This window comes from Acomys russatus, chromosome 19, assembly GCF_903995435.1.
Source record: "Acomys russatus chromosome 19, mAcoRus1.1, whole genome shotgun sequence".
Taxonomy (NCBI): domain Eukaryota; kingdom Metazoa; phylum Chordata; class Mammalia; order Rodentia; family Muridae; genus Acomys; species Acomys russatus.
Genome location: NC_067155.1, coordinates 8,460,302 through 8,475,220, shown reverse-complemented (window position 1 = coordinate 8,475,220; position 14,919 = coordinate 8,460,302). Strand labels below are relative to the sequence as shown.

The window sequence follows — 14,919 nt, the reverse complement described above, 5'->3', positions numbered from 1 at the left end:
CTATCATGAATTAGCAGAGCAATGAATATGAATGACCAAGTATTTCTGTAGCAGGAAGAAGAGTCTTTGTGGTCATGCCAAAGAGTAGTGTGGCTGTGACTTATGGTAGATTTACTTTTCTCCTCTTAAGGAGCTTACATGTTGCTTTCCATAGTAGCTGAGCAAGATTACACATACAGCAATAGCAAACAAGTGTTTTCCTTACCTCACAGCCATGACAACGTTTACTGTAAAATTCTAAAAAAAAAAAAAAAAAAAAAAAAAAAAAAAAAAAAAGTCTTAACCATTCTGACTAGGGTAAGATGAAATATCAAATTACTTCATTTTGTATTTTCCTGATCACCAAGGATGTTGGATGTTTTAAAAAGTATTCCATGACCATTTGTGTTTCTTCTTTCGAGAACTCTTCGTTCAAATGTAAAGCCCATTTTTTTTCCTTTTAAATTTTTTATTAGTTCTTTGAGAATTTCATCCAATGTGTTTTGATCATATTCGCCCCTCCCCCAACTCCTCCTGGATCTACCTCCACTTCTGTACCCACCCAACTTTTCTGTCCCTTTTATTTCGCCCCCCCCTTTTTTGTACACCAATGAAATGTAATCTTTTTTTTTTTTTTTTTTCATGCATTCTTGTATGTGTGGCCTTCCACTGGAGCATGGTCAACTTACAAGAGCCTATGCTCTTAACAAAAACTGACACCACCACCCCTCAGAAGCCATCAGTTTCCGGTAGCTCCTATTCTAGGGGTGAGACTTCACACTCAACTCTCATCTTCTTGTTTTGAATTTGCCCGGTGTGAGCTTGCATGGGCTGTATTCACGCTGACATGGCTACTGTAAGTTCCCATGTGTAAGTGCCCTGCTGTATACAGAAGGCCAAGTTTTTTGGACTCATCCACTGCCCGTAGCCCTTTTATTTTTTTCAAAACACATCTTATAAATGTATGAAACTCTCAAAGAATAACTACAACTAGGGTCTGTCTAGCAAGATGGCTCTATGGGTAAAGTCATTTGCCACTAAGACCAATGATCTACATTTAGCTCCCAGAATCCAACATGGGGGTAGAAAGGACAGACTCCTATGAGCTAGCCTCTGACCTCCACTCATGCACATAAACACACAGGGCCAAAAGAGTAACTAAAATATTGTAATTTTAAAGGTTATTATGGAGCTGTGGAGAAGGCTCTGGAGTCAAAAGCTTACAGTTTTTGCAGAGAATGCAAGTTTGGGTCCCCATATCCACACTGGGTGGCTCATAACCACCTGTAACTCCAGCTCCGGGGGATCTGATGTCTCCAGCCTTGTTGGGCACCTGCACTCCCAAGGCTACATACCCTCACACAAACACATACATATGCACATAACTGAAGATAAAAATAATCTCTAATATTTAAAATGCAGGGTCTTTGACATGAACTCTGGTGCCCCATATTTGACCACTTTCCCTTGGTGAGGAGGCCTGGTGGCACTCAGAGAGAGGATGAGCAGGCTACCAAGATGAGACCTGAAAGCCTATGACCATATAGTGGGGGAGGAGGTCCCCTTTGTTCACAGACTTAGGTGAGGGGAATAGGGTGAAAGTGGGAGGAAGGGAAGAATGGGAGGATACAAGTGAGAGGAAACAATTGAACTGTAATCTGAATAAATTAATTAAATGAAAAAAAGTATAAAATGAGAGTGTACCTCAAAAAAATAAAAAGAAATAAAAAGAAAATGCAGAGTCTATATCAATTTTAAGAAAATGTAGTTTTTTTATCCTGTTAGATTTTTATTGAGATTATTTTGATGTTGTTGATATATTTGGTAGAGAAGTCACATTTAAATAGTGAATTTATGTTTCACTACACGAATGTAGTATTGAAAGGGGCCTGGCAGGGAAACAGATTTTTTTTAATTTTATTAATTTATTCATATTACATCTAGATTGTTAGCCCTTCCCCTGTTTCCTCCCATTCTTCCCTCCCTCCCACTTCCCCCCCCCCCTTTCTGAGTTTTTTTTTTAATTGTGTTCACTCTAGTTTATCCAAATCAATGTTTGCACATAAGACCTGGAAACTCAAAAAAAAAAAAAAAAAAAAAAAAAAAAAGGCCTGGAAACTCTGCAAGAGCCGAAAGGAGAGGAAAAACAAACAAACAAACAAACACCAGGGTGTGGGGAGGGAGATGTGCCTTTGAGTGCAGTGTGATTCCCAGCTCTAGCAGCATGGCTCTTTGCTTTAAGGAAGTTGCTTAGTCCTCTGATGCTAATTGCTCACCAGCGAATATGAGGTGGGAGCCGCCTCTCCACGCAAAGTTTGTGGAGATTCAGAGGTGCACACGGGAAGAACTAGAAAAACAATTGGCTCTCAAAAAAAGAGCTTAACGTACACTGTTCTTATTACTGCCCCACATGGATTACCTGTCATTATTTATTTTATTTTATTTTATTTTATTTTATTTTATTTTATTTTATTTTATTTATTCTTCTCTCTTGTACCCCAACTGCAGGCTCTCCCCCGTCCTCTCTCCCTCATTTCCTCTCCTCCTTCATTCCCGTTCAGAAAAGAGCAGGCCTCCTAGTAATATTAACTGGATTCCGCATAACAAGAACCAATTAGACTAGGCATATACCCTCATATCAGCGCTGGGCGAGACGACTCAGTACGAGGAAATCGGTCCCATGAGCAGGCAAAGGAGTCAGCGTAAATATTGGGGAAAGTGACTGGGCATAGAGAGTAGAATTAATGTAAGGTTTTGTCCTCAACGTGGGTGCGTGTACGTGTATGCAGGTGCTCGTTTGTGCAGGTGCTTGTATATGTATGCGCAGGTCCCTGTGAACACGTGTACATGTGCATGCCGAGGCCAGAGGACAATCCCAGATGTCATTCCTCGGGATCCGTCCGTCCTGTCTTTGGAGACATGATCTCTCACTGGTCTAGCTTGCCAGTCAGGCTAGGTCAACCAGCCAGCAAGGCCCCAGGGGTCTGCCTGTTTCTGCACTGATGACGCCAGTCAATGTGCAAAGCAGGAAGTGCGCACCGTAGCGAGATGGGAATGCGTCACTTGAAGAAGACGACGCTCTAGAAGCTCAATAGATGGAAAATCTGAGAAAGGAGGAAGTGGATTCCTGTGGGGGGAGTAAGGGAAGGTTTCCCCATCCATGAAAACCATCCCCACCGCACTGCCAGCATCTTGACTAAAATATCCTCAGTTCACCTGCTCCCATAGTCAGTTGGTTCTCCCTGCTCAGGGAGAACATCCTCAGTCATTTGGCATCAGTAGCCTTCATCTCGCTCTCCCAGGACCAGCACTGATTACTTCTTATGAAATCGTTCGTGTTTTTACCCACTTACCTCTTCACTGTTTTCTTCTCACACAAAGCCACCATCCCAAGGCACCGACGAACCCTTAAAGAACCCCAGTAAATGTCACTCACTTAACATTATGCATGAGTCTCTGCACTGAGAATTTTTAAGCTCTAATCTCCACGTTTCTGAGGCTCAAGAGTGCTTGGGTGCCCCCATCTTGAGCATGATGATGGGGGTACAGTGGAATTCACCCAGAGCTGAAGCAAGGTCATATTGGGTTAGATTTCCGATCATTTCACTCCCAGGCTGTGTGACTTGGAACAAAAGATTTGTCTTGCTGAGCCTTGCGTATTGCTAAGACAATGGAGCAGCAGAATAAGACTAGGTTTTTAATGTGGTCCTGACATTCAGAGGGAATTAGGGGTTGTGGACATTTCATTACTATGTTCTACACCCTTTGTTTGCATCAATAATATTTTCTATTAACTATAATATTCTCAAGTGGTACAGGGAGGCAATAATGTATGTCTATATATTATAATCTTCTAATAAAAAGTATATGGATTGGTATAGTTCTCTGTCTCTCTCTCTGTCTCTCTGTCTCTCTGCCTCTCTCTGTCTCTCTCTCTGTCTCTCTCTCTGTCTCTCTGCCTGTCTCTGTCTCTCTCTCTCTCTCTCTCTCTCTCTCTCTCTCTCTCTCTCTCTCTCTCTCTCTCTCTCTCTAATTCTGAGACATACTATACCCAAGTATGTTAGTTGCCCGCAAAGGATCTTACTTGGAAGAAAAAGAAAGGCAGCACAAATAGCATCAACATTGATCTTTGAGCCTGGGAGATGTCTCAATCAATAAAATGCTGGTCTTGGCAAGCATTATGACCTGAGTTCAATCCCAAGAAATTGGGTGTTGATCATGCACACTTGTAATCTCAGCTCTAAGGAGATGGATACAGGGTCCCTGGGGCAGCTCTTTGACCCGTCAGACCAGCCTACTTGGCAAGCTCCAAGCTTCTGAAACACTCAGTCACAAGATCACGTGGAGGTGTGTGGGAGAGAAAGCTCCCTGGTTAAAAGCACTTCGTCCTCTACCAAAGGAACTGGGTTTGATTTTCAATACCCACATGATGGCTCACAGGCATATGTGACTCCAGTTCTGAGGACCAAACTCGCTCTTATGGCTCCACAACTACCAGCCATGCATATATGCAGGCAAGGCGTTTATACACATAAAATAAATATGTTTTTCAATTCAATGGATAGCAACTTCTAAACAATATGTGAGGTTGACTTCTGGCACCCAAAAACATGTGCACCCACATATACACACACACACAGAATCATTGTGTTGATGGCCCATAATATAACACAGCAATAGAAAATGGAATCGCACTAAGAAAAGAGATATTTTTTGGAAGATTAAAACTAATAGTTTTGTTTCACTCTGGACTTGTAAATATGAATATATTTTTGTGTGGAGATGAGAAAGAAACTTAAAAACCTTCCAGACACACTACATCTATTGCAAAGCATACACAAAAAGAGATTGCGGTTCCTTATTTGGTACAGAGCTTGCCATTCAGTGCTTTACTTATTACAAGTAAGTGTTGCTCTTTTTTGTTTTATTTGGAGACATCATCCTAAAGGTCAAAAGACACAAGCTCCTTCCTATCGTGTGAGTCTCGGAGAATGAGCTGACTTTATCAGGCTTGGTGGCAAGCACATTATCCAGTAATCAAATAGCAGACACCTTTCAAAAAATGACATTTTATAGGTGGGCATGGTGGTGCATGCTTGTAATCCCAGTACTCAAACAGGCAGAGGCAAGTGGATCTCCATAAGTTCCAGGCCAGCCTTTTCTACAAAGCGAGTCCAGGACAGACAAGGCTACACAGAGAAACCCTGTCTTGAGAAAAGTTACCTCTCTCTCTCTCTCTCTCTCTCTCTCTCTCTCTCTCTCTCTCTCTCTCTCTCTCTCTCTCTGTGTGTGTGTGTGTGTGTGTGTGTGTGTGTGTGTGTGTGTGTGTGTGTGTGTGTGTTCACAGATTTAGGGAACCTGTAGGGTGACTTGAATGAAAAACATCTGTCACACACTCAAGTATTTGACCACCTCAAACTCAGTTGGTTAAACTCTTCGGGAATTTAGGAGGAGCCATCTTTGCAAAGAAAGTACATCACTGGGAGTGAACTTTGAGAATTCATAACCACAGTCTACTTCCAGTCCTGTCTGTTTCAAGCTTGCCACTGAGGAAATGCCCTCTCTATTTCCCACTCCTGCTGCCATGCCTGCCCATCCCAGTGAACTACTAACCCCTTGGAGCTATGAGCTAAAGTAAGCTTGCTCTTTCCAAACTGTCCTTAACTAGGATGTCTCTCCACAGCACCAAGAAAAGTCACTAATACAAACAGGGGCCACGCTTAGAGTATCTTTTTAAAAAATCAGTTAAGCGTTCTACCTTTCCGGATGGTTGCCAGCACCACTAATTTCTCCAGGAACCGTGAATATCTTCTTAAGTTTGTGCCATGATGCATGCTCATGAACAATGCTCTTTGCTCTCCACAGATGGAGGCATCACTTGAGTTGACCAACATGACCAGAGTCCAACAGTTTGTATTGTTAGGCTTTCCCACAAGGCTGGGGATAAGGGATGTCCTCTTTGTCATCTTCCTGGCTCTCTACCTGCTGACGCTCCTGGAGAACACACTCATCATCTACCTCATCTGCAGCCACAGCGAGCTCCACAAGCCCATGTACTTCTTCCTGGGCAACCTCAGCTGCCTGGAGATGTGCTACGTGTCGGCCACCATGCCCACCCTACTCGTGGGGCTGTGGATGGGGCCCTACCAAATTTCTTTTGTAACTTGCATGACCCAACTCTTCTTCTTCGTCTCTCTCATCTGCACAGAGTGCACGCTCCTCGCCTCCATGGCTTATGACCGCTATGTGGCCATCTGCCGCCCACTGCACTACCCGCTGCTCATGAGGCCTCAAGTATGCCTGGCCTTAGCCTTGTCTTCATGGCTCGGTGGCCTGGTGGTCTCAGCAATAAAGACAAAATGCATCGCCAGCCTGTCTTACTGCGGCCCCAATGTCCTCAACCAGTTTTTCTGCGACGTCTCCCCACTGCTCAACTTGTCCTGTACCCACGTGGCCCTCACGGAGCTGGTAGACTTCATCTCGGCCATTGTCATCTTCTGTGGAACACTCCTGGTGTCCCTGGCCTCCTATTCAGCCATCGGGATGGCTGTACTGCGCATGCCGTCAGCCGCTGCCCGGCGCAAGGCCTTCTCCACCTGCGCCTCCCACCTGGTAGTGGTGGGCATCTTCTACTCAGCGGCCCTCTTCATCTATTGCCGTCCCAGCCGCATCAAGTCCATGGACCTCAACAAGGTGCTGTCTGTCATCTACACGGTGGTCACACCTCTCTGCAACCCTATCATCTACTGTCTGAGGAACAGGGAAGTCCACACTGTCCTGAGGAAGACTCTCCATTGGCCTTGATCACCATCTTCCATGCATAAACCTCTCATACCTGGTTCAAATCTTTCCTGGCCCAACCACCACGAGTAACTTTTAAATGCTAACTAAAATAGCAGCGTGTATTTTAATAATTTTTCTGGAGAAAATATTTTCCTAGGAGTTCAGCTCTGGAAAATAATTAAGAAAAAGATCATTAAGAGAAAAAATTATCAGAGTTAATGAATAGTTCATGAAAGCTCAAGAGCAATACATATCTGCTATCCCACATGTATATATGCTTAATTTCACTCTCACATGCATATTTAATAGCCCTGTAATTTTTATTGCTAATTAATATATATACATATATCAGTTGAGTCTGTAGGAGTCTATAAGGATAGACAGAAAGTGTGCAAAAAATTACAAGTTTACTGAATCATTGTTTGCAACAGGAAAAGAGAATCAATTTACATGTCTAGCAATAATATTTATATATAATAAGAGTTTAATTATAAGATTAAAATACAAGAGTAAAAATAAGAAATTTTTGTTTTAATTATTTATTTTTATTATTTTAATTATCTATCTTCGCATATGGCTATGTGTGGGTATGTGCATGTGAGTGCAACTGCCCACAGAAGTCACAGCCATCCGATGCTCCTGCACCAGAGTCACCTGTAGTTAAGAGCCATTCCATATGGGTGCTGGAACTTGAACTTGAGTCCTCTACAAGAGCAGCGAATGCTTTTAACCACTGAGCCATTTCTACAACCTGTATGTTTTCCATGTTTTAGAATGAAAGCATGACTATCTCACATGTATTTAAAAGCCAAGTGGAATGTGATATGAAATTCTTTCTGTGTGCATATGATGTTTGCGTGTGCATCTGCATGCACATGCCTTAATTTGTATGTGGAGGTCATAGGGAAACTTCAGGTGTCAGTCCTCACCTTCCATCTTCTCTGAGGCTTTCCTTCCCCCCCCCCCCCCATTTCATCTAATCCACAGGGACCAGAGAATCCTCTCAGGTCTAGAGAGCTAGTTTAAGTTTGTGCCCTTGGCTTCTCTTACAGAATAGTCAATTCAATGCCTGGAACATTCCAGAACAGAAACACAGGTGTGTGTGTGTGTGTGTGTGTGTGTGTATGTGTGTGTGTGTTTTGGTTTGAGATCAGTTTTCCCCAAGATGTACTGAAAATCTCTAATCTTTGGCATCCCCTCCTTACGGCCAGCTGATTCCATCTAGCCACCACCAGAACCTACTCAGCATCAGCAAGAAAGGATTTGGACTTGTTAACTTTCAACCAGAAAGGTGAGAAGACCAAGGGAAATTCTTTGAGGGAGGGAAAACAAGGAGCAACAGGGCTGAGGATATATCTCAGGTGGGCAAGTGTTTGCCTAAGATGCCAGAAGCCCTGGGTTTGAACCCAGGCACTATATAAAAATAAGGAGTGATGGCACACACTTGTCATATCAATACTCAGGAAATAGAGGTAGGAAGATCATAAGCCTCAGGTTATCCTTCACTAGATAACAAGGTCAAACAAGCCAGCCTGGGATGTATGAGATAAACTCTAAAAGCCAATACAAGGGACAACAGAAAGATTATGCTGTTTCTTTAGTCAAGATCATGCTGGCCTCAAACTTGTGGTCTTCCCAACTCCATAAGTCTTGGAATGCTGGAATTACATGTATGTAATAACAGGTATGTATGCTTGGCTGTAGGAAAAAAAACTTGTATAGAACACACAATTGTTTGTAGGTACCATCCTCAAACACTTGAGAGATATTAACATAATACTCTTAGTAACTGCATATAACTATATATGCATATATGGGTAGAGATAGTGAGATCAACAGCACGGAAGTATCAGGTGGTTTCTTAGAGAGCATGTACTTACAAGGGAGAGATAATATGTTGGGGTGAATTCCAGCTCTTGTTTTCAGCACAGGTTCAGTTATCAACCAAAAGATGAGACACTGGGCAGGCAATAACACGCTATTATGGAATCTACTAATTTCAAACAAAATAAATGGCCCTACATTACAGAGAAGACAAAGTGGGTCAAAGTATATTAAGTGATTCCTAGAGATGCACAGCTTTAAGGTTTTCAGTTTGTTGCTAAAGTCTCAACTTGCCTAGCGGCAATGTCGTCACGGTTCTCATGCTCACAGCCTTCCTTCATAAGTATTTGTGGGGTGGAGTAGAATTAAGACTATTAAAGACTTCTTCTAGCCAGTAGTCTTGTTGAGGAAAAGCTCTGGTTTTTAGTTTAGACTATAGGTTTTCAGCACGTGCCCGTTTAGCTTACGAGCTCAAGCCTTATAGTAAAGGCTTGTATTTAATGTGATTTTTCTCCCTCCTTTGTGGGACAGAGAAATGACATTCACCAGAGTAGAAGATGAGACTGTCTCTCGTTTTGAAAAACATACCGTTGACACTTGAAGAGACTTAGTAGGCTGCCCAAGGCACAGATTAGAGAACAGTCAGAATCAAGCTGTACAACACATCATTTTGAACATAATATATGTGCTGCTGAGTGATTGGTTCATAGATTACAAAACGGAGATGGAATTGGGTGTGTCTTCTGGTTCTCCCGATGTGGTGAGACACTTTGTGTGATTTTGACGGAGCGCTTTGCTGCATTTCAATCTGTTAGTCAGACAGGGTTATCCAGAAAAACACTCATGGAAGAGTTGAGCAGTGAGAGGGATGGATGTGATGGGGGAGAGAATGAAACTCAGGGGCAGAACCAGGAAAGAGGGGGGAAAACAATAGGAGGGAGATTACAAGAAAGGGAGTGCTCCGCAGTGAAGTCACTGCTGGACTCTTCAGAATTTTTACGTCAGTCTGGAGCCTGCATGATGAAGACTCCCCTTTCAACAGCAAGTGGAACCCCAACTGCAGAAAGCCCAAACCTAACTCTTGAGAGAGCTTTTGTAAGTTTGCAGAGAGCTACCCCCTAGACAAAAACCCTCGCTAGTGAGAAGCTCGCGTACAGCGATACAGACAGATTCAGCCCCATGCTGCTGTTCAGAAATTGAAGCGTCCTGTTCAAGACAAAGCGTAGGTGTACCCCCACTGATTGTTAGGCCAGTGAAAACTTTTCTGATAAGTCTTCAAGAACTGGAGATATTGCTTAGTGGTAGAGGACCAACCTCGCTGGTTCAGTTCCCAGCTCTACACACACACACACACACACACACACACACACACACACACCTTCTACCATGAAGGTTCTGAGAAAGAGTATATTATTTTTCTTATGAAAATTTAGCAAAAAAATGCATCAAGTTCTTATTAGTTTGTCCAAGTCGATATTTAAACCTATAAAGTGGAAATTTGGCCAAACCAAATTTCTGACATGCATTATGTAATGACAGAGTTTTAAATTTTGATTGACTTTTATCAAAAGCTAATATATAAAGTACTGGGCTTGGGATTTCATTTCCATATGTGCAGATAATATGTTTTGATAGTATTTCTCCTTTCTACAACCACCTTTTACCACCCTCCCATGCCTTCTTTTCCTGTCCCATATTCATAATATTCCTCTTTTGTGTTGCGATTTTACTTTTAGTCTTGAGCTTCAAAGAGAATTATTTATACATGCCTCCATTAAAACTTTGTTGCTAGTTTTGTTTTCTATTTTTCATTTAATACATGAATATAATCCTTTGAGCGCATCCACTTTCACCCTCTCCCTGTAATCCACCCAAATCCCTTACAATAAACCTTCCTCTCAATTTCATGTTCTCTTTAAAAAAAAAAAAAATAACCCATTAAGTCCAATTAGAGCTACTCATGTGCATGTGGACATGGAATCCTCTGCTAGAACATGGGCAAAATAGCAATGATCGCCTAATGGACTTTCAAAACAATTGGCTTCTATGGTTTTTTTCATACATCTTTAGTATTCAGTTTCATTATGGCATTTTTAAAGCAAAACTTGCTTTTCATTGATTTTCCTTCCTACTTCTCTCCTACCGTATCTGTCTTTCTATTTCATCCCTTAATTTAATATGTGAGAGGAAATATTTAATATCTATTTCACTTAACATGACAATCTCCAGTTCTAGCCTTTTTTTTTCCTCTGCAAGCATTATTTCTTTTCCTTTATGACTGAAGAAAACCCTACTGTGTGTATACAGCATATTTCCTGCATTTATTCCCTCACTCTCAGGTGCCTAAGAATGTCAGGATGCAGAACTTTGATCTTGTGAAAATCCAGCTTGTAAGTCAGCTCCACTCACCCACCTCCCCGACCCCTGTGTGTTGAGTATGTTACTTCTCAATCCTGACCTCCCTTGTGCTGATACAAGGGTAAGACCTCTTCATGAAGGTTCACGAAGCTTTAAAGGGCTAAAATTTGAGAAGCAAAGACAAAAACTTTGGCCAAAGGAAGGCTTAGGATATAGTGACTATTATTAGTGCTATGGTGTTTAATCATTTGATGTCTGGGCTGCTGTCATTTAGAATGACGCTGACCAGGGAATAACAATTAGAAAGAGTGGCTGGACTGGGCACTTAAATTATCCAGGGATTTGATCCCATTTCCCTTGTTGGTCATATGACTTAAAGCAAGTCATTTTAATTGGGTTTTAATCTTTAATGGAAATGCACAATGTGCGTGTCTACCAGATAGTTGCGTGTGTGTCTGCCACACATGTGTACTTGCATCATAACATGTGTGTGGAAGCCAAAAGACGGCTTGCAGAAGTCTGTTCTCTCTTTCCACCACGTGAGAGTCCCAAAGTTCAAACTCAGGTTGCCAGGGTTGATGGCAACAGCATTACCCACTGAGTGGTCTCTCTGACCCCAGTTTAGCTCTATGGTTGACAGTTGTTTTTCTTGTAAAATAAGGGTTAAGATAGCATTTCTATAATGTTCTGGGATGAATCAAAAAAAGGAGAAGAGAGAGGTGAGAAAGATGAAGAAAGAGAGTAGGGAAAGATGAGAGGAGGAAGTGAAGATCAGAAGAAGCTGAAGAAAAGGAAAAGGCGGGAAAGAGGAATAAAGAGAGAGAGACAGAGAGAGAGACAGACAGAGAGAGAGACAGAGAGAGAGAGACAGAGAGAGACAGAGAGCACCACAACCTCAAGTGTCTACACACTCATACACATACACATTCTCTGCACACACACACACACACACACACACACACACACACACACACACACACACACACACGGGACAACCTTGAGTGCCAATCCTTATTGTCAACCATGGTTAAATCAGTATTTCTTGTCTGTCACTGGATAAGTCAGGCTATCTGGCCCTAGGGATTCTGGGAATTCTTTTTCTGCCTCCCAGCTAGCCATCGGAGTGCTGGAACTACAAACATATGCTAAAGTATCTAGCTTCATGGGGTTCCTGGGATTCAAAACCATATTTTAATGTTTGGTCAGCAATCACTTTACCCATCGGGCCAGGTTCCAAGCATATGAATCTCTCATCGGCCTGGGACTCACTATGTAGAAGAGGCAAGCATCTAACTCACAGAGTTCTGCTTTCTCCTGCCTTCCAAGTGATAGGATTAAACAACCACACACCGGGCAAGGCCCATTATTGAATTAAATATTAAATATATTAAAGTATTGATTCACCTGCTTGGTTGGTATATGTCCTCAGAGACACCAAGTATAATTCTCCCAACTCTTAGGGCCTCTGTAAGAGTAAGATACCATGTTCATGTAGTATCCCACGAGTCTTCTGTGTCTATCTGTATAACAACTCTAGCACATGTTAGACTGACATGTTAGACTGACAAACATGTTGGAGATCTCCCAGTACTCTGAACGTCTTCTCAAACTACTTTTTTTTTTATCACTGTGTATCACCAAGGATAGAATGCCAACAATTTTCTGTGTCTCTGCAGATGGAGAGGTCCCTGGGGTTGGCCAACATGACCAGGGTTCAGCAGTTCATCTTGCTGGGCTTGTCCATGAAGCTGACCATAAGGGATGCGCTGTTTGCTGTCTTCCTGGCTCTCTACCTGCTGACGCTCCTGGAGAACACACTCATCATCTACCTCATCTGTAGTCACAGCGAGCTCCACAAGCCCATGTACTTCTTCCTGGGCAACCTCAGCTGCCTGGAGATGTGCTACGTGTCGGTCACCATGCCCACCCTACTCGTGGGGCTGTGGACGGGTCCCTATCATATTTCCTTCATAGCCTGTATGACCCAACTCTTCTTCTTCATTGTCCTTGTAGGAACAGAGTGTATCCTTCTGTCTTCCATGGCTTATGACCGCTATGTGGCCATCTGCCGCCCACTACACTACCCGCTACTCATGAGGCCCCAGGTCTGTCTAGGGTTGGCCATGACTTCTTGGCTGGGTGGGCTACTGGTCTCTATGGTCAAGACTACATGCATTGCCACCCTGTCCTACTGTGGCCCCAATGTCCTCAACCATTTCTTCTGTGATGTCTCCCCACTGCTCAACCTGTCATGTACCCATGTTGCCCTCACAGAACTGGTAGACTTCATCTCAGCCATTGTCATCCTTTGGGGTTGCTTCCTCATGACTATGGCCTCCTATGTGGCTATTGGTCGGGCAGTTCTGCACATGCCATCTACTACTGCCCGCTACAAGGCCATCTCTACATGTGCCTCCCACTTGGTAGTAGTAGGTATTTTCTACTCAGTCACTATCTTCATCTATGCCCGCCCCAAGCGCATGAAAGCCATGGATCTCAACAAGGTGCTGTCTGTCATCTATACAGTAGTCACCCCTATGTGCAACCCAGTCATCTACTGTCTGCGGAACAAGGAGGTCCAAGTAGCCTTCCACAAAACTATGCACTGGTCCTGAGGTTGACCAGATGACTGAGTCCTGAAGGAGGGACTTTAAATCACCAAAATATATTTTTTATTAAAATGCAATTCCTATGCCATAAGTTTCACTTTTTAAACACAAAGCAGTGTCTTCTTTTTACCTTGCTTGCAACTATGCAGCCATAACCACTGTCAAATCTAGAACATATTTTTTGCCTTCAAGATAAACCTAAGCATATTAGAAATCATTCCTAATGTCCACCACTCACTACTCCAAGCCCCATGAAACCAGCAGATATATTCGGTTTCTGTAGATTTGTCAGTTCTAGAAATTTTATGATAATGGGCCTATGCCATACGTGACTATTGTGACTGACATCATTTGAAAGCTATATGCATTGATGCATGAGTTAGTACTTTATTTTTCTTTGTACACAAATAATATTACATTGTATTGATGTTCCCTATTCTATGTGCTCGTTTACCAGTTAATAGACATATGGGTTGGTTCTGCTTTGGGAGAAATCTTTGGCCTAATGGATCTGTGAACATTTTATATTTCTTTAAAAGTTATTATTGCTATTATTTGTGTGTGGGTACTTTTATACACGTATGTCTATACAGGTGTATGTGACTGGTACCCAGTGAGGACAGAAGGTAATAAGGAATCCCCTGAAACTGAAGTTCCAGAGATAAGAGAGCCACCATGCAGGTGCCGGAAATAAAATAAGGGTCTTCCGGAGGGGCAGTCATTGATCTTAATAGCTGATCCATCTCTCAGCCTCTGCGAATACCATTTAAAATTTTTAAAAAGCCTTCTACTTATTCTTTGACAATTGCATGCATGTATGCAGTGTATCTTGGTCATGTCAACCCCACCCCTCTCACTCCCATGTACTCCCTAAACACTTCATTTGCTCTTTTATAATCCCATGAGCCCAACTAGTGCTGCTTGAATGAGTACAAACAGCCTGCCGGAGTCCACATCCCTAAAGAAAAATGGCTTACTCTCCTATCAGGCACCAGTTACCAATAGCTTCACAGCCACAGAAGGAGCTTCACGAGCCCTGAACCATCCAAGCTGTAATTATTTACTGGCTTGATCTTGTGAGGATCACCATAGCATCTGTGAATTCCTGAGGACGGCAGCCTTACCACATCCAGCAGGCATCATTTTCCGGCACTCCTCACCATCCCTTGGCTATGTAGCATGCTTTCTATCTCTTATGGTAGAAAAGGATGTTGTTGTTTTGTATTGAAATATACAAAGGTTTATTTCAGATGGGTTTGTTTTATTTGTTTGTTTTTATTGTGTGTGTGCGTGCGTATGCATGCGTGCATGTGTATGCATGTGTGCGCACATGTGCGCGTGTGTGGTGCATGGGCGTGTGCCTTCA

At 42.6% G+C, this 14,919-nt stretch overlaps 2 protein-coding genes across 2 annotated transcripts; both read left to right on the top strand.

Moving 5' to 3' along the window:
- The first annotated feature begins 5,838 nt into the window (after positions 1 to 5,838).
- Positions 5,839 to 6,783, top strand: LOC127203530 (olfactory receptor 5-like). The gene has a single exon (XM_051162356.1). It carries the CDS (start codon positions 5,845 to 5,847, stop codon positions 6,781 to 6,783), a length of 939 nt encoding a protein of 312 aa, XP_051018313.1. The 5' UTR covers positions 5,839 to 5,844.
- A 5,837-nt stretch (positions 6,784 to 12,620) lies between these two features.
- LOC127203520 (olfactory receptor 5) lies at positions 12,621 to 13,559 on the top strand. Its single transcript, XM_051162341.1, has one exon. It carries the CDS (start codon positions 12,621 to 12,623, stop codon positions 13,557 to 13,559), a length of 939 nt encoding a protein of 312 aa, XP_051018298.1.
- Positions 13,560 to 14,919: the final 1,360 nt, after the last annotated feature.

What these genes read in the sequence shown, in the direction of transcription:
- LOC127203520 (XM_051162341.1), top strand. Translation starts at nt 12,621, where the DNA reads ATGGAGAGGTCCCTGGGGTTGGCCAACATGACCAGGGTTCAGCAGTTC.
- LOC127203530 (XM_051162356.1), top strand. Translation starts at nt 5,845, where the DNA reads ATGGAGGCATCACTTGAGTTGACCAACATGACCAGAGTCCAACAGTTT.